The sequence below is a fragment of the Cnephaeus nilssonii genome, assembly GCF_951640355.1.
Source record: "Cnephaeus nilssonii genome assembly, chromosome: 15".
NCBI classification, from domain to species: Eukaryota; Metazoa; Chordata; class Mammalia; order Chiroptera; family Vespertilionidae; genus Cnephaeus; species Cnephaeus nilssonii.
In genome coordinates, this window is record NC_137086.1 from 20,268,066 (window position 1) to 20,288,501 (window position 20,436).

Here is a 20,436-nt window from a genome sequence, read left to right on the forward strand (position 1 = left end):
AAGGAGAGAGAGAGGAGGAGGGGAAGAGATCAATCAAAGAATACACATGCATATATGCATAGCTCTTGGACACAGACAATAATGTGGTGAGGGCCTAGGGGAGGGCGGGGCTGGGTGGAGGGAGGCAAAGGGGGGATGGGGCAACAGCTGTAATAGAGTCAACAATAAAAAGAGAAAAATAACAGTTTGGCTTCATATATTTGAATTCTAATGCTATCTTGAAATAATAAATATGTACTGAAGAAAAAAAAAAAAAAAGACAGCCTAGAGAAAAAGCTGGGCCCCAGGACCAAGGCCAGTTAATAGTAGACTATGAGCAAAGAGGAAGCGCGTTCCCCATCCTTCTTCTGCCTGTAGCAACTGGGCTTTGTCATCGGGGAACAAGAGCATTCTTATTTTTTTAAATTCAGGAGATAAAATAAAGCACTGCTCGGAATCATCAGTGAGGAAAAGTCAGAAATATTATGTTCATTCAGCATCTTGTTCAATTTGCACAGCTGTTTTTTGAAAAGAAAAGTCTGTTTATATAGATAGGATTATTTGCGATTGCCTATGAATACATTGTTTGGGGAGCATGCTGCACAGTTAATATTGGAACAAATTATAGAAATTCTCCCAATAGCAGAGCAAAGAAATCTGTATCCCGATGGGAAGAATTTACGGCAGTGTAGGGAAAGCATTTCGGCAACAAATGGTTCTGTTGTATTCCCCCCAGCAGGCTTTCTTACCTCTTGATGACTCTCCCTGGGAACTGAGCTGGTTTTAAGTGGCAGAACAAATGATCCTCCAAACACTGAGGTTTACTGTAATCCACATTTTGTGTTACAGAAAAATATTTTTTAGTTGTATGATGGCACACCATTCAAAAGCATTCATACAAAAGATGCAGGGAGCCATTTTGGAAGATTGGTGTTAGAAAAAGGAGCCAGTTTTGAGATATTGAGATGAGGCGTTGGGAAATTAAAAAAAATTTTTTTGGAACAAGGATTTGATGTAGGAAAAGCACTTTTTAAATCCTTTTGAAAGCAAGAGATGCATTTGCTAGGACCAACTGCTGACTTTGAATAACTGTGATGGGAGACCTAATTTTGCCTTCATTACCATAATTTGAACATATTCTCCTCAAGGGTTAAAGCCACAGCCAACAACAGTATGTGCTAATCTGGGCACCATTTGATATAGTGACTTAAGCCTTAGGCAAAGTAGACCCCAAGCATTTAGTTCTTTTGGTTGTATATATGTTCTATAAACAAAGCAACTTAAAATATGAGCATTTTACAATTTTCCCCCTTCTTGGTAAATTTCTGGTCATTTCTGGAAAAAATTCAAAATAAAGACCAAACGTGGAACTGCCAGAACAGAGCTGAGGTTGAGAGGCAGCCTGCCCTGCTCGGAGGATGAGCAGTCAACTGGAAGACTTTGCATAGCCCTGCTCCCTAGGGCAGGAGTAAGAGTACGTCCTAAATCCCCTGGCTCCCCCATCAACTCAGTTGGACACCAAAACCATGCTAGAAGTCTGAGCAAACATGCCAGGCCTGTGATTAGGACCCTCAAATTGTCCATCAGTTGGGTAGCACATATGCTATGGCTGACCAGATACAGACTGGCCAGATCCTCCTAAGCTATGCAACATAACTATTCACAAAAGCTACTATTTTATTAAATTCCTTCCATGTCCCAGAAACTTTACTAGATGCACAACATATAGGTGTTTTTTCCAGGCCTTACTGCATTTCTAAGTATGATTATCCCAATTTTACAAATAAAGAAACTGAGGCTCAGAGAAGTAACTGATGCTCAGTCACTGAGATGATGTGTATCTGAGTGGAAAACAACTAGAGGATTCCAGCGAACAGACATACATGATTTAAACTGTACTTGTTTTCAGACTCAAAACCAAAAGCCAAGGTTGCTAACTGTGGCAAGTAGAAATCACAGCGTTTACAAAAGGCTGTGATAACTACGGAACATTGAATGGTACCATTAGCAGGGCTGTATTTCCCCTTAAGTCCTGCCTTTCTCCCAGGTCAAGTACTGGAACACCTGTCCTTGACCTTCTACTTGGTAGAGAATGCGGGCTGCTCAAAGTTAATACCGTACATCTGTCAAGATGTCAACTAGTGCTGGGGAAGAGGCCCAGCACTTCGCTTACAATAAGCTCCGATGTGCACCAGAATCACCTGTGTGAGCTCAAAACACCCATTTCTGGGCCCTCGGTCTTCTGATTCCATAGGTTAGTGGTGGGTCTCAGGCATTCGCGTTTTTCTTTTAAAGAACCTCCCTGGTCATTTTGATGCCCACAAAAGTTTGAAAATTACTGCTGTTAATGTCATGTTTGGGAGGATGATGTCTTACTCAGAAGTCTGCCCAACCATAATGAGCGACAGTTGTGGGCTGGAATGCATGAAGGGACATCCATGAAATGTGCACTTTGTGAGGTTACTTTTTCCCTGTCCTGACCAAGGTCTGCCTCTTTTTATTTACTCCCATTAATACTTGGGTCAAGAGAACATTAAGTTAGGTCTTCAGTAAGTATTTATCTTAGTTACCCAATGAATACAGAGTTTCATGGAAATCATCCAAACTTTACTAATTATATAAAAGACGGGAAATTTTGTTCTTGAACATGATTCTGTAATTTTGTTTTGTTTTGTCCTTTGGAAAGGGCTAATTGTATTGGGAACCTCATCTACCAATCCATCAGATCAACTTGCCCTCACCATGCAGGCCATGCAGGCCCTCTGGCAATGCTTCCCTGTCTTCATCATGATACCGATCAGCTTTCTAACCTTGAAAAATGCCATGACAATGTCCTGGCAGTGGCATTATTTATGCCTTTCAGAGGCCTGGTTTGTTACCACAGTCCTTGTGTTTGTTAGGCAGGACAAGGTCATAAGGCAAATGTATTCCCTACCTGGTACTGAAGTTCCGAGTGCCACGAACACGACCGCAGTCACCGAATCTTTCAGGCCAATGGTGCAGCCGAAGTGGGAAGCCAGGTCACCAATGAAAGCTGTCAGCACGCCAATCATGATGATGGAGACAATGAAACATGCCCAGCCATTCCAGTATTCTGTAGGGGGCACGAAGGCAAAGAGGACCTTCCAGAACACAGTCAGAAAGTGCATCACGTAATCGAAGCAGGAGGGCAGCTTCTCCTCCCCACATTCGTCGTCGTCATCATCTTCCCCTAGAGAGAAGGAACGAAGCACATTTCATCACTACTTCTGCTCTCAGGGTCTCCCTCTCTCCAACCCCTCCTTCCTAGGCTTGTCACCCTCCCCTCTGAGTGACCCGGAGGCCCTTAGAGGTGGGTGAAGCTTAGAGTTTTCTAAGAGTCAATCATAATGAAACAATTATTGTATCATACTCAAGGTCATGCTCAATGTCCTGGGTTAATGGCAAAAAAAACTTAATCCCCTCCACACAGTTCTGGTTATAAGCAATCAACACACCCGTTCTATTCTTCTGTCACCTCCAGTGAGATTTGTCACTTCAGAGAAATGACAAGGATTTTTTCCAGAAGGCTGGGAAGACCTGTGCCAGGCTCAGAAGGAAGCCAGTTCTGAAAGAAGGTAACTGACAGAATTCTTCTACCAGGATTCTTTTCTTGGAACACATTGCTGTCTTCCAACTTCAGCTCTGGACATTCACGGGTCTATAATCCTCAGAGGACAATGTTCACCCGGGCCCTCCACCATGGCTCTGGGCCTGCATCTCTCTCCATCTTTATCTCCCGCAACTACTTCAAACTCAAACTGCATCCTAGCCAAATGGAATTACTTGCATTCTTTTTCAAACCATATGTACTTTCTCCTTTTGTCCTTTAGAACTAAATGTACTTGGCATGTCCCGATCCCCCCTCCTTATCCTTCCCCACGTGTCCTTTGAAACTCTCTTCCTTTATGAAACCTTCCCTGACCCCCCTGGCCCTCCAGCCAGTGCTGGAAACTCCTCCTCAGCTTCCACTTGTAACACTAGATCAGTGGTTCTCAAAGTGGACCCTCACCAGCAGCGGCATTACCAGGGAACGTGTTAGAAATGCACATTTCTGGCCCCACGGAATCAGAAACTAGGGGGTGGGGGAGGGGAGGCGGCCCAGCAGTCTGTATGAACCAGCCCTTGAGGTGACTGTCAGGCAGGAGTCCAATGAGACCCAGTCTCTAGATTATACCTGTTCACTTTGCCTCTCTTCCCCCGGTAACGCTTCAAGGGCAGGGATTTGTTCATTTTTGTGTTCCTAATGTTTGGTCTCTTCCATCATGTGGAATAAGCAGGCTAAAAGCTTGTTAAGTGAATGAATACATGCATTAATTTCCCCTGACTTTATATAACTACTTAATTACGTAATATATACACATATCATCATTTTGCCAATTAGATTATACTTACCAATACGGAAAGAAACGCATACTGTTTAAATGCAGAAAGAAAGGCTTACCGCTGAAAGGAACCAGGAAATCAATATAACGGTATTCGAAATTGGAGACTTCATTTATGGGGTGACATAACCCCCATTCACATATTTTTAAATCAGGCTATTGAAGGTCAGCTCTTTCTAAAGTGGGAGCAAACACATGCGCGTGTGTTTTGCAGCCATTTTAGAACTTCTCCATGAGGCCTTTGCTCACCACCCCAGCCCCCAACCTCGTCACCAGGGTCTACCGACCCTCATTCACCTGGTGCAGCTGGCGGCAGGGGAGGCTGTCCGACTTCCTGGAGGACTGCTGGACCTGAGACTGCCAGCACAGAGCACATGTGAGTGCTCCCCGGGAGACACGCCGTGGGGAGGCCCTCTGGCGCGGGTCAGGTTGGAAACACCCTCTGAGAGGAGCTTGGAGGGAAACATTCCTCTCCCAAAACAGGAAAAGGGGACCGTCTGGATTTGTCATCTGTCCTTTTACAGGGAGGGAGGAGAGGCCGTGGCTGGCTCTTCCAGGAGGTCATGGTCAGGACTATCCTGCAAACAAACTTGGAGGATCTGAGGAGAAAGCAGTCTCATCCTGAGGCTTTGGAAGGTCTCCTGTGAACTGTTGGGAGGAAGCCGCCAGCAGGTGAATGGGATCACCTTGGGAGACCAACCAGGTAGGGGGCTTAAGTCAGGTCAGCTGAGTGACTCACTGGAGCGAACAAGCATTGTTGGCTGTGTTCAAGGAACTCAACAAGGAGCCAGGAGACCCAGATGGCTCTAACACTTGGTAACCTATGGAAGCAGGCTAAACCTGAGCCACAGGTGATTCCTGTAAATATACTTCTAAGAAAACGAAACTTAAGAACAACCAATCGCAAACAACCACCTTGGCTTTCCCCCAAAAGGCAACTGCTTAAGCTACAGCCAATCCAATTATGTCCTTGCTTTGCTTCCCGCTTCCACTCCGACAAAGTCTCTATCCTAGCTATTGAAGGTCAGCTCTTTCTGAAGGGGGGGCAAACACATATGCGTGTGTTTCGCAGCCATTTTAGAACTTCTCCTTGAGGCCTTTGCTCCCCACCCCGTTCACATATTTTTTAAATCGGGCTATTGAAGGTCAGCTCTTTCTAAAGTGGGGGCACTCCTAACCACTTCTGGTTTGATTCTGCCCAATTCGAATCCATGTTCACTCAAATGAACTCGGAAAATTTTAATGCGCTTCAGTGTATCTTCTAACAACCATTTCCTATGGCACTCATGCTGTATGGTCATTACATATTTCTAATATCACCTTTGCCTAAAAGCAGAAGATGCTTTTAAATAAAAGTACGTATTATGGGTTGAATTATGTTTCCACCAAATTCATTGCCCTAAATCCTAGTACCCCAGAATGTGAATATATTGGAGACAGGGCCTTTGAAGAGATATGTAAGCTAAAATGAGGCTAATCCAAGCTGACGAGTATCTGTATAGGAAGAGGAAGTTGGGACTCACAGCCAGACAGCAGGGATGTGGGCACACACAGGAAAGACCACATGAGGACACAGCGAGCAGGTGGCCCTTCCCTCTCCCAACTCAAGGAGAGCAGCCTCAGGAGAAACCAAACCTGCCAACACTTTGATCCTGGACTTCTATCCTTCAGAACCATGAAAAACTAAGTTCCTATTGTTTAAGCTCCCTAGTCCGTGGGTCTGTGGCATTTTGTTACAGCATCCCTAGCAAACTGGTACAGCACCCCTCAGAAGCCTCCTGTGCCATAACGGTGATGTGTAGGAACAGCCATTCTGTGTTCCTATAACCCACTCCTTTCTAGTGTCTTTCACCCATTTCTTCTTTTTCCCCCCGTTTTCTTCCCATTTTCTTTTTACGCTAAATGTTAGCTCCAGGTAGAACTGTGAGAGCTGCAATTGTCAGGGTGAATTGAAGGGAACGAGGAAGAAAAGGAGGACGTAGAGAAAGAATGTTAATTCTTTCTCTACGTCCTCCTTCCCCCGTTGCCTATTCCAAAGGGGGGTGGGAGTGGGGGCTGCATGTACCCCAGGAAAGCTCTGCAAAAGCACCAGACTTTCAAGTTATATCTATTTTGTATCTGATCCTTTTAAATTTCCATATTTGTGGACATTTAATAATTTCATAGATGATCAAAACAGTTTAGAAAACATTGAATTTTAATCAATCATCTACAGAAATACAGATTATTCTGCCCAACTCTACAAAATTACTTAATTTGAGTGTCTAAATCCATATTGTAAAGATGAACGAGGAAACAAATCATGAAGCTTCTCAGAAGAAATGACACATAAATTGGGAGTAGCTATTATATTTGTCTTCAAGATGAAAATAATGACACCTTTCCTATGAGGAGCGTGCCAGAAAAAAATTAGGTCACCTCTGTAAAGTATTTGAGGATATTTCAAGATAATAGTTATTATGGTAGTTATTATTTTCCTATAATTAAGGATTGTGACTGTATTTCCCTATCATTATTTAATTCCTCAGTTATTATGCTGGGTTATCAGGGGTTACATTCTAGGCTTTTAAAAAAACTAAAGGTACTTTTCCCTCTGGAATCAACCTCATGATCTATAAGTGTGTAATGAAAAATGAGAGAGAGAGAGAGAGAGAGAGAGAGAGAGAGAGAGAGAGAGAGAGAGAGATTGAGATTTCCTCCTGTGGGTTTCTAGCATTACAAGGAATCTTAAATATTTTAATACTTATGTCTGGAATGGGAGGCGCATCTGTTTTACTGCATTTGAAAGTAGAAGTGGCTTCCCCTTCTTTCTCCCTAGGATCTCATTGCTCTTTACAAATTTTAATCTCCAACTCAGATGTCATTTAAATATTAAAAACGACCACTGCCTGCACGGGTGATGCACAATTACCCTGTCTTGGAGAAGGACAAAGAAACGTGTTCATCCATCACCATCTGGACTATACTTAAAAGTGTGTTCCTTGCAAAGATGAGTGGAGCATTAAAAAGAAAAAAAGAAAAGAAAAAAAAAGCCGAGCTGGGAGCATCTTTTATGTGACAGCAAAGTTGATGGTAATCTGCTGGTTCTGCAGGCTGGCCAGCCCAGGGCACTGGAGGCTGTGTGATTCTTTCCAGCCCCTCCTCTGCATTAGCAGACAGGCAGGCTGGGGCGGGGGGAGGGGGGCAGGGGGGGGGCGGGGAGTTCCTTTTATAGGAGCCCAAGCAAAGGATCCTCTTATCTCAGAATCTCAGAATCCCTCTTTTCAGCTTTATGGATTCTACTAATGGAAAGATAACAAAAAAAGCTGTATTTGATTAATCGGCTCCATCGCCTTTTACATGGTTTCCTTGATACACGTTGGGCATCCTAAAAATATAACTACAAAGACAGCCGAATCGTTAAAACCACAGTAGTGGAGAGACGACCACTTCAGCTATAGATAGAACAGTGGTTGCACTGGCCCTGCTCTGGAGCATGAACATAGACTATCATCAGCATAAGTGATCATGGAAGGCAACCCCTGGGCTTGGCACCTGCAGGCGACATAACAAAGTAAACCAGAGATGAGTGTACATCCCCGTAGAGATGCTCAGGGTTTGGCCTCAGGGAGAGCTTTGAGAAACAGAAAAAGATGCTGCTGGAGTGTAGTAGACACTTGGGTCAGAAAACTTAAGTTAATTTCTAGTTCTGATAGCTTGTTTAGGGGAAGACTCTTGACCTTCCAGAGCTTCAGTTCCTTATCTGTCAAATGGATTTCCTAGCTCCCACATCACAGAGCCTTCTGTCGTGAGGGCTGGAAGAGGAAACGTCCAAGTCCTTTGTAAAACTGCAAACCTCTTTGCAGACAGATGTGCCATATTCCCTCACTGTTATTTGTCAGAAGGAAGGCAGTAATCAGTCCCACCTGAGTTTCCTGATTTCACAGAATCTATATTCTGCTTGAATGAAACATTATTGCTACAGCTTCTCCATGCTGCTTGATTTTAAGAAAAGAAAGAAACAGAGGGAGAGAACATTATGGGGTGTCTAACTAAGTGACAGGCACTTAGCTAAATTTCCCCCCACGCCTGAGTTTGTTTAATTCTTACAGTAACCTTGAGTGGTGGGCATTATTAATCCCATTGTGCATAATGAAGAACCTGAATGAAATTCAGAGAATTTAAGTAGCTTTCTAAAAATAATGACACAGTTGGCAAGTGGCTGAGTTGGGATTTGATCTCACAGCCTGGGAACTATTTACTGCACATGATGTCTTGTTGAAGCAAGTTGAGGAGTATAGCATCTGTCAAATATTGATTCAAAGTTTGAATCTGCAATTTCTTTCGATGCCTAAATGCTATATAAAAACAATGTTGCTTTTTTTCCAAGGAATGTGAAAACACTGCTTATGCTCTAAATTACTTTCTAAATATAATTTCTTTTCAGCAGTCAGTCACATGTTCTTTCTCAAGCTCTTGGGAACCAATTAAACCAGGAAACAAGACAATAAATAAAGGGAGGGCATCATGGTTGTGATCATTTTGGAATTTGGAGTTTAAGGGTGACAAGTCCTTAAATTCATTTCTAGTTGTCAAAGGTCAACTACCTCGTTCGGAATAAAACATCCTGGTTTGCATCTAGCTCTTCACTCTAGAATCTGCAAAACTGCCTATATTATCACAAATCTGCAGTAGGAAGTAGTTTGGGGAATGTATGCCGCTGTTCATCTGAGGAAATGTCTGACTTTCGATTCCTTCCAGGTATTCATTTCGATCTACCATTATTAGCCCATGTTTACTCTACAAAGAGAATCCTCCACTATGGGACAGTGAGGATGATCAGAACACTTTCCAGAAGTATGAAAGGATGGCTATAGGATGACATCTGTGGTCAACCACACTGTCACCCATGTGATCTTATGAGCCCAACAAGTGTTACGCTGCAGCCTGGTGAAATACACAAGCCATTGACTGTGAAGCTGGATCACTGCAGTGGTTTTCTACATTCTACACACATTGTTTTGGGCATGATTTCTTTCTAAAATTTTGTTCCTTTTTTACCAAGTGGGGTTGATTTTAATTTTGTGTCTTTTTAGTTTCTGAATACCAAGGTTGTTGTCTTTAAACAAATTAACAGGTTAACTTGATGGAATGGGCTTTCTCCTCCATACCGATCACTTCCTTTTGCAACCTGATACATAGTCATTACAAATCGAATTCTACTCTTCTGTTGTGCCTTTCCATTTCTCTCCACTTTCAGAGCTTCTGACAAAATCATAAGATATTTAAGATAAAAGAGACCATAGCAATCAGCTAATTTACCCCTTATCATTTTTAAGAGAGAGAGAGAAAAAAAAGAGAACTGTGATTTAATTGTGATGAATTTTTGTTCTCTGGTATTGGGATGTGTGTGTATTTGATATACAAGGGCTTGAGTTAAGCCCAATGGCTTTTATTGTCTTGCTCACTCAGTGATCTAAAATGTCTTTTTTCTCCTTTTCCCTTTTACATGCTTATATATTACTTCTAACCCTTAATGATTTCTATATGCCACTAAACTTAATAACCTAAGATACATTCCTAAACAAGAATTTACCTCTTCTTCTGGGTTTGGGAGAAATGCTATAAACATTTCTGTATAACTTGATGGTCAGGAAGTACTTAACTTATATATTCTCTGATGAAAAGTAGATATCTGCAATTTTTTGACCAAGTATATTACAAGATAATTCCTTATCAAGAGAGAACTCAAAACACAATTTACTCAGATTTATAGATTTATGGGTTACCAAAGCACAGAAGGAAAAGGTAGATATTTGATTCTATCCACTGAAACATGGGTATTAGAAAATAACTGAACTTAAAGCATTGGGAGGGTTTCAGAGCTTACCAAGGTCAACTCCCTATTTAACGTGAATTTCTTTTAAATTTCTGCCAAATGGTCAGAGTCTCAGCTAATAGGGCATTTCTGATCGTACAACCCAAGTTGGAGCAGTTCAAGCTGTCAAGCTTGGGCTGTTAGATTCCACTAATTTGTCCAGGACCCATCCATCCCTTATACCACATGGAATAAATCCAATCTGGCTCCACATGACATTCCTTCAGGCGCTTATAGCTGGTCACTTTCACATCACTCTCAATCCTCACCCCAGGAGGCTGTGTCAGGCTGGTCATGCTCCTCTGAGCGCTGTCAGTCATAACCTTTCTTTTCAGAACATGGTGCCTGGAGCTGAATGCAACTCCAAGAGACACTTAACTTGTCTGCTCCGGGGCAGGCCTTTTCCCTTTCTCCTTCAGGACGTGTTTAGTTTCAGAAATATATGCACTGGGTTTTTTGGTGGTCACATTGCATATTGTCATCCATAGAGCCTACTTACACATATCCATTAACAAAAACCCACTGTTTCAATGCCATTTCTAGGTCATGTCTTCCATTTCCCACACTGGTGTAACACATTTTGGGGACATACCTGTACAATCGTTCATCTATTCAAAAGATTACTTACTATCTTTCAGTCCAAGTTAAACATTGTCATTAGAAAACATGTACCTTGACTTCATAGCAGCTCTTTCTAAATATGCTCCTTCTCGAATCCTTCTTAAAAATGTATTTGGATTGTGAAGAAAGTCTCTTGGTGTGGCTGGCGGTCATTGGAGAGGATGTGACTGAGCCCAGCTGTTGGGTTCTCATCCTACAGTCCTCGTCCCATGCAGCCAAAGGCCTGAGGGCAAGGCTAGTACTTGCTGAGAGGTCCTTCTTCACCAGCTAGTGTGGAATCAAATTAGCGTGGAGATTCCATGCCTGGAACCTACTGTGCTAGGGCACCCACATTGAGGAGACTGAGTTCAAGATTGCTGTAGACTTGTAACTTGGACTGCTGGCCCATTTTTAGGGGACACCGGCATAGGTCCTATTAATCATTCCCACCCTCTACTTTCAAGCTAGAGATAGCAGTGGGTCATCTGTCCCACAGTATCAGTGCTCATTACTGCTCGTACCTGGAGGGTGAGGCACAGGTGATGTGTGACAGTACTTAAAAGGATGTGAGAAGGCAACTCACTCTCTGTGAATAACCTCCAACCCTGTCTGGACAAATGACCTCCTGGGTGAAAATTTCCACAAACAACACAATGCTTGCCAGCTCAGGCCATTATGGTCCTTGTTAGGATGGTGAATACAGCCCAAGAAATATCTCAGGTGACAGAAATATTTCTCAGCAAGTGCAGCCACTGTCAAAATGAAAAGCAGACCCGCTAAGGAGTTCCAGCTCTCCGCAAGTCTGACTACTGGCAAAGTGAGTCAGTTTAAAGCTAAAAATCGACTGCTTAGCCTATCTCTCTCTTTTAGAATTCCTCTATGTGCTCTGAGTGTTCCTAAAAGAGCAGAGGTTGATCATAAAAAGTCTCGTTGAGTTTTTACCGCAAGCTTTGTCTTTTGTAAAACGACTCCACGTCATTCTGAGAATCTTGAAATTTGGTGTCCTCTTGCCCTTTATGGATTGTAGGATTCGCAGAAATTTAGGTTTCTGCAAGAGAAGTCTATTCCCTACAGACTCGAGCACCTATGAAATGAACCCTCAAGTAGAACCGATACTCAGCAAGTGTAGATGCCCCCTGCTCGTTTAGATGGTTTAGGTACAGTGGGGAGTATGTGGGCACACTGGGTTCAAAGATCGGCCTGAAGGTTCTGATAACACTTTGTAAATATCAGTAGCTGAGTGAATTAACCTCCTGGAGTGTGGGAAGCTGAGTCATGGACCAACTGTTTGGGCAGCAATAGCCCTTCAGTTTTCACCAACCCGTCCATGGTAAACCCTAGGAAAATGCTGACATTTATATAAAGGGTTGGGCTGATGTGTATCAGCGGCTGCCCCATAGGCAGAGGAGTCTGAAGACCATCTGGGTTTTAAGATGCTGCTGTGATTAATCTGTGAATTTGGGTTTACTTTGTGAGTGCTTTCCTTCATGCACCTGAGAAAACACATACATCCCACCTAGTCTTCCCAGACACCTGGGGAGAGTAGGTATTGTTTTCTCCATCTTAAAGATAAAGAAATGGAGGCTCAGAGCGTTTAAGTAACGCTTATGAGAGCTAAGCCTCTTTTACTTCAATTACTGCAATTACTTGACCCATGGATTTCTGAGAGAAACATCACTATGGTTTGTCCAGACAAATCCATTCTGATAACATCTAAGTCCATTTGGCTGTTTTATGAACAGTGTAGTAGGGAAATAACTACCTCTTAAAAAACCCTCTGTACATGGCAACATATATATATAAATTATTTTATGTTTTTTTGGGGAAATGAATGGATGGTTCTATGTCCTTTCTTCTTCTTAAAGAGTCTGGTTTTCCTTTCATCTTTGGGAAAAATTCTCTTGTAGTGGTTTGTATTGTTCCTACTGGGAAGTGGGTGGCAGGGATCTATCTCTCTGTGCAGCAAATGGGAAGGACTCTCGACCTTCAGCAAGGACGACTCCCTTCCTCGGCGACTGCTTTCCTGGTGTCAGGAACTCTGGAAGAGACTGTTCTAATGATGGGTTTGTGAGTTGATTTGCTGGCAAAGTGGTGACAATAGCTGAGAATCTAAGGTTCTGACCGTGGCCTTGGTTTGCACAGTACAAAGTGACTGCAATGCCTCAGGGCACCCCTCATCTGCTTGCCCTTTCTCTCCTCTCTGTTGTGATTTTCAAAGAGATCCCCATAATCAGGGTCCTCCACTGATAATAGAGGCATTGATGAGGGACATGTTCCTGGGCATCTCACGGATGCGCCTCGTGCTTCCATTTCTTGTCCTGGAAATCGAGGCTAGTCATCCCGAACTTTCTCTTTTGTGCTGTGAATAAGTAATTGAGATTTTAAAGAGAAAATATGATCTTATATGTAGTAATATCTGCTTGTTGTGGGAGGATTAGCTCATTAGTAAAATTCAGATGGAATATCTCCATGCCCTCACTGCTCATGAATACCTTGTTTTTTAAGAGTAGGCTGGTTAAAGTGGGTGTTGACAATCGAGTTTGTCTGTCTGCCAGTGGCTCTTTAGTCTTTCACCAATAATAACCTGAACCAGGCTGCTGTGATGCCTTTCTTCAATATGAACCAGCTTAAAAAGATCTCTTTCTCTCTCATCACCGGTAAGTCTATGGCCTGTCTTCTTTATTTGGTTAAGGCATAGTGCAAATGCTATTAAGTTTATAGGTCTGAACTTTAAAAAATGTTGCAGGTCACTATTTTGAACCTAGACTGAACCCCCAACCTGGACCCATATCTGTAGTAAATTTTCCAAGAGAATAGAGTGGTTGAAAGAGGGACTTCATTTGTACCATCTATTTGTTCAGTGAATATTTATTAGTCATTTCTGTGTCAGGCATTGGAAATGCAGAAAAATAGACCCAAAGGAACTTCCAAGGGACAAGAGATAGTAGTCAAACAAAACAAACAGCCCGGCTGATGTGGCTCCGTGGTTGAGCGTCAACCTATGAACCAGGAGATCATGGTTCGATTCCTGGTCAGGGCACATGCCCTGGTTGTAGGCTCGGTCCCCAGTGTGGGGCATGCAAGAGACAGCTGATCAATGATTCCCTCTCATCATTGATGTTTCTATCTCTCTCTCCCTCTCTCTCTGAAATCAATAAAAATAAATAAATAAATAAATAGGAAACACACCTTGTTACTGATCAAGCCCCTGTATATAAAAAATAAATAAAACAAACAAACAAACGAACAAACACGATGACTTCAGTTATAGACTCTGAGGACAATGAAGTCAGGTGATAAAATAAATCATGGCTGGGAGGATGCGGAACTCCCCTGAGGAGGTGATCTGTGATCTGAGACCTTAGGGATGAGAAAATCCAGAGGTGGAGTGGAAGCCTTCCGTGCAGGGCAGCCAGCCTGTGCGCAGGCCCTGGGGCAAGAGCAAAGGGCCAAGAATGGAACTAAGCCTGTAGCTTAAAGGCATGATGCTCTCGGAGGCACACGCGTGGCAAGATGGAAAGAGGGCTCTCCTTGGAATCAGAACCCTGGGCCCGGGTGTGAGTCCATTTTCCCATCTCACAAATGGGCTCACAAGCACCCACTGCACAGGGCTGCTGTGAGGCTTGTGTGAACACAAAACAACTATTCTTCAGGGGCAGCGCCACGCCATTCAATGCTTTTACATTTCTGGCCCAGGGAAATTCTGGTCTTTGCTTTGCCTAATCCCGAAGCATCACATCATCAAGAAGCCCCGGGTCCTTAGGTAACATCAAGGGAATAAGGGCTAAGGTACTGGTTCCACCAATGTGAACCCCAAGATAAAAATGACAGCAATGTTGTGTGCTCCAGCAAGAACCTTAGATTCTAAAACAGCTTCTATGTGACCTTGGATGACTCCCCTCTTTGGTCTCAGATCCTTGTTTACCACAGCCAGGTGAGTTGGAATAGCTGATCTGTAAGCTCCTTTTCAGCCCTGTGCTGGGATTCTGGTCTAAGATGCTCTCACCGGACTCAAGACCAGCCGGACGTGACCAGACACAGGCAAAGTAAAAGAGAGGCAAGGGGTGGGGAGTGTGTGGCAAAGCCGTGATTGCAGGAACCAGAATGATGAGGTCTTTATCGAGGGAGCAGGCTGTGAACAGCGAGAATTAATGATGCAAGTCACTCTTACGAATTTTTTCTCTGCCTTTGGGGTGTGTGTGTGCTCGCGCACATGCGCGTGTGTTTGTGTGTGTGTGCATGGGTACACGGTGGGTAAGTTTTTTCCTCTTTCCACCTCTTAGGATTATGCTGAAATGTTTCCTCCTCTAAAAGCCGGGTACAAAGGCTCCCACTGGGGGTAAAAACCCCCCAGGCCTGGTGCATTGATTAGGAAGCGGCAACTAAAACTGTGTTCACAAGGCAAACTGTATCGCAGCAGCCTTGCCCACAAAAGAACTACTGGATCCTGTGATGGCTTATTGTTTGCAGAGCTGAGCTGCCGCCTCTCCAGACAAAAGCCGCATTAGAGACGTGACTTCGGGCTTAAATGAGAGTGCTGAATCATTCTGGAGCCTTCCAACACAGTGTTTTCCTCCAGATTGTGTAATAAGCAATTTCAGAGAAAAACAGCCCAACAAGCCAATATTCTTTTCAGAAATACCAACGAAAGCATACCCAGGGGCCAGGAAATAATTGCTTGTTCCTCCTGCCCTCTGAGCTCCCACCCCGGGGGAGCTGGCCTGCCTGTTCTGGAGCTGGGAGATGAAGCTACCTGATTCCACATGGCATCCTGCTATCAGTGACATTTTTAAGTTGACAGGCATCCCAGATTTGCGTTGCCTCCCTACCAATATGGGCCTAGTATATATGTTACAGAAAACCGGAGAAGAACCAAGCAATACTTAGAGAGATGGAGTTACATTTATTATTACGCGTGGGTCCAGAGGAAAATGTCTCTCAAATTCTGGACCCCAACATGGAGGAATTTTCCCTGCTTATATGTTTTTCCCTTCTTTGTCTCCCAAATATGGGGTGTTTCCGGCCCCCTTTGCAAGTTCTTAAAGAACCCCTATGTGCTGGGGCCTTGAGACCTCAACCAGAGTCTTGGCCTGGTGCCAGCACTGATAACTTTGTCTGGGGAAGGTTTAACGGCCTCTCTGAAGTGGGAGTAGTCTTATTTTTCTCATTATTTAAGCAAGCAAGCATCTACCTAAGCCAAATAGCAGGGTTAAAATTTCAAACAGCAGTTTTTATATAAGATGGATGCTTCATATATATTTTTTACATTAAATGCTTTATTTGCCATCCATATTAAAGCACTATCACAAAAAAGTGACCATTTTAGCCATATGTTGAAAAAAGGGATGAGAACTAAGTTGGAGGACAGCAGTGTTCCTCACATCTCCTGTTTAGAGTTTAAAATAATGGCTACTCTTATTTATTAGTTGAAGCATGTAGTGATTCTAAGCATGAAAAGCTACCGGAATAACTAATCGTTCCAAAGGGAAAAAGCAGGAGCTCAGAGGAAAGGATGGGCATCGATTCAGTTTTGCTTCGGAAGACCTGACATACTTTTTAGCAGCAGATATAAATGCAATTCTAAGATCACAAAAACAATTTGGAAGTCCCTCTGGGTTCCTCATGATGGGATTGAACTTGGGCTTTCTAGGAAATGCAGTGGCTGAGCCTGTCTACTTTCCATGATTGGTGTTCCCCCTGGTCCTTCGGCATCGCTGTGCAATGCTTGCACACGCATTTCCAGACCCTTAACTTCCCCACGTGTAGCTGAGAGTGAAAGACTCATCAACTTTGGCCCTTTTGTCTGCATCAACTCACTCAAAACTGGCCACTTAAGACCTGAATTAAAGTTGTCGGAATGATACCGAGGGTTGTGCTAAAAGCTTACTTGCTTTTGACTCGGGTGGGTTTTCGTATTCAGCGGGCCGTTTGCTAGTTGTGTGACACTAATTAACCGCATCGGGCTTCAGGGTTCTCAATGGTAAACTTAGGACAAAAATACTGACCTCACGGTATAGCTGCGCAGAACAGAAACAATGTATAGAAAGTACCGGCTATAATTGGTAACATTATTTAAGCATAAAGTGAGCCCCAACTTCATATACAGGCTTTTGAAAGACTTTCTTTAAGGCAGTTGTAACTACTATTTTTTTATGAAGCCACATCGCTTTTTCATAAAACCTCAGTCAGCTTATGATTTTCAGGTAAGGAAAATTAATAATTATTATAGTCACTCAGGAAACAGCAAAATAAAACTCCAATCTCCAACACCCTCTCCCCCCACCTTTTATTTTGACTGTCCTGTAGTCACACTGAGGCTCTTAACCCTGACCCAGTGGGATTATTCTTTTAATTGCTTAAATGGGGTTTTCCGATGACCCAGGGTTGACATGTTAAGTGATGAGGGTGTCTCCTCAGTAATGATGATCAGTAACAGAGGAGATGCAGAAAGATACCTGCTTCGACCAGCTTGCATGGCAATCCCCTGGAGCTCATGTGAGATACCATTTTTATTATGTCTTATTTAGGATTATGGAGTGGATCAGTCTTCAGGTTGACAGTACTTTCCAGTGAATTATTATTGGGGGGCACCCTAGGGTTGACAGCTTTTGCTATTAAATAATTCAATTTAATTGAGAGCACTTACTACTCCACAGAGCGTGCATGGATGAAAGACTGGTGACAAAACTAGTTTCCATCTTTGTTTGGTGGGCTTGGGGGACCATGTCCTTCACTCTTATTTAGCTGAAGTCAGGTGTTTGATTGTAACCACTGTGAAGCACAGTGAGTGAGGACAGGCAATTGCGCCTACTGGCCTGGCCTTGTGTTGAATGTCTGCCTTTTTACTAGAGGGTTCCATGGGCGTTTCTGAGCTCCAGTCACGGGGCAGGAAAAAAATAGGCCCTTTCAAAGTCATCATCTCAGTTTTTTGGAGGCTACACTTTAAAAAAATGTTTTTTTTTTTCAATTACAGTTTACATTTAATATTATTTTGTACTAGAGGCCTGGTGCACAAAATTCATGCACTCAGGGGAGGGGGTCCTTTAGCCCGGCCTGCGGCCTCTTGCAGTCTGGGAGCCCTTGGGTAATGTTCAACTGATGGCTTAGCAGTCAGTCAGACATCCTTAGCACTGCAGCGGAGGTAGGAGAGGCTCCCACCACCGTCGCTGTGCTCGCTAGCCATGAGACTGGCTTCTGGCTGAGTGGCTCTCCCCCAGTGGGAGCGCACTGACCACCAGGGGGCAGCTCCTGCGTTGAGCGTCTGCCCCAGGTGGTCAGTGTGTGTCATAGCGACCAGTCGTTCCACCATTTGGTCGATTTGCATATTAGCCTTTTATTATATAGGATTATTGACTATATTTCCTAGGCTGCACTTGGAGCCTATATTTGAAGACTATTCTCTCATTCCTTTCTTTCTAAGAGAATAGATATGGCTATATGCTGTTATTGTGCTGAATATTTAATTTAAGCAAGCCACATAGGTGGTTTGCCAAATTAAGTACCTTCCCATTTCCAAAATTATGTGGTCCATGGAGCTCAATGCCACCAGGGATGCTGCAGAACTATAACAGCCGAGGAAAGAACCCCCACATTCTAATGTTGGACAATGTCTTAGGACTCGCTTAGTCCAACCTTCTCCTTCTACTGATGATAAAACCAAAATTCAGAAAGGTTTAATACTTTGGCAAGGTTATACAGTTGGTAAGAACCAAGACTACAAAAAGCTTCTTCTTCTTCTTCTTCTTCTTTTTTTTTTTTTGCCACTTTTGAATGTTCCTTCATTGTGACAATGCCGATAAATACTAGGAAGACATGTAAAATCTTTGTCAAAAGTAAAAGAATTGCAGAAAAACCCTTAGTGCTATAGACTTAAAGTTATGTTAACAGAGGGCAGTGTGCTGTCTTTCTGAAAGAACGGCATAAGTTACGAGGCAGGAGAAGCCTGTGGATGTGCCTAGGCAAACAAACTTCCCTTGTGCTGAACGGAACTCACTGGTTCTCCTAAGGCAGTGATTTTAATCGGTGCGCTGCAAGAATGTTAAAACATGCAATACCTGACTATTTAGTCAGGGGCACTGACCTCTTTTCCCTTAGATTGTCAAATAAGAACATGGCAGCAATAGCCATTTGGTGTGAATGAATCAAAATTATACCTACTTTTTTTGTGAGATTGGCAAAAAATACATTTTTCATGTGCTGCAGAATTTTAGTAATTAGTTTATGTGCCATGAGAGGAAAAACATTGAAAATCACTGCCCTGAGGGACTCTGAACAAGGCTTCAGGAGACTTAAATATTGAAGTAAAAACCTTCCCATTTCATGCTGCAACTCAGTTATTCAAATGAATAAAGATGCATGTCATATAAGATGATGTATGTGCATGTCTCCATTTGCATGTGTCTAGCATATCTATGTGTGTGTCTGTGTGCACCCATGTGTTTGTGTGTCCATATGTGTTTGCACACAAACATGCATGCCTGTGTATGTAGGAATCTTTATAGTCACAAAGGCAACAGGGCAGAATGAAAACTCCCAATCTCTAACACCCCCCACGCTCTGTCCTATAGTCACATGGAGGCCCTGTCAAACCTGACCCAGGAGGATTATCTTGTAATTGCTTAAAAGGGATTTTCCTAGGACCCAGGGTTGACACATGACATGATGTGTGTCTCCTCCGAAATGACGTTCTCCTCACACTGGAGTGAATCGTGGGCTGATCTGGACCCTGCACTGCCATTGACCAGCGTTACTTTGTGAGCAAGTTACATTGTTTTCTGAACCTCCATTTTCTTAGATATAAAATCACATGTGTAATACTATAAAACTAAACAGACAAGTCTTTTAGAAATTTCAGTATTTAAATGGACTTGACTTCATTTACACACAAGGTGGTTATGTTTTATTTTAGGATCTTCAGTATGACTTGCCTCACAACAACCAAGTGTGGTCTCCAAAAGTATAGACAGCCCTCGTGATTGATTAATCCTTATAGCAACCCTATGAGCGAGGAGCAGTGGTCTCCACTTTCTGCTGAGGGAACTGAGATCTAGAGGTGAGGTAAGCTGCCCAGAGTCGCCCAGAGGGTTTCTGGAGGTCTGGGCCACAAACCCACATCTGCCTCCAAAGCCGGGCTCGCCAATGGCCCTCCCGCTCACCTCACCGCAGCCCAAGGCTGTGGGGGAGCACAGCAATGCGGTAGTTGTGGGATCGGCATTGGCATCTGGTTCTCTTTACCCAGCTGATGTTTGCCCTTCTCCTGGACACACCGGTGCTCCCTTGGATCCTAGCTGATACGCTATTTCTTCAAGCCAACCCTCCATTCTTTCCTTGGCAGAGACACCAGGAAGAAGGAGGCATTGGGGAAATGCACACTGGAAGTGCAGGGCATGCTCGCTTTGCTTAGACATCCATCTCTCTGCCGACACATCGTCAGCCCACCTGGTGGGGATGCTGGGCTGCCTTGAAAGTTTCTGACAGCCAGGTAACGGCGGCAGCCACTGCTCCTGCTAACTCCAGCAGGAAATGATGGGAGAACCACTGGGCCCTGACTGCTTAATCCCTACCTAATCTCTGGAGCCTCCTAAATCCTCTAAGTCT

The 20,436-nt window shown here is 43.4% G+C and overlaps 1 protein-coding gene across 7 annotated transcripts in view; it reads right to left on the reverse strand.

Moving 5' to 3' along the window:
• The window catches only part of SLC8A1 (solute carrier family 8 member A1), a 354,154-nt gene that overhangs the window by 33,864 nt on the left and 299,854 nt on the right, over positions 1-20,436 (reverse strand). For all 7 annotated transcript variants that reach the window (XM_079791812.1, XM_079791814.1, XM_079791813.1 and 4 more), the window contains one exon: positions 2,915-3,190. In XM_079791812.1, the coding sequence (XP_079647938.1) occupies positions 2,915-3,190 (276 nt within the window). The remainder of the gene's footprint in view (positions 1-2,914; positions 3,191-20,436) is intronic.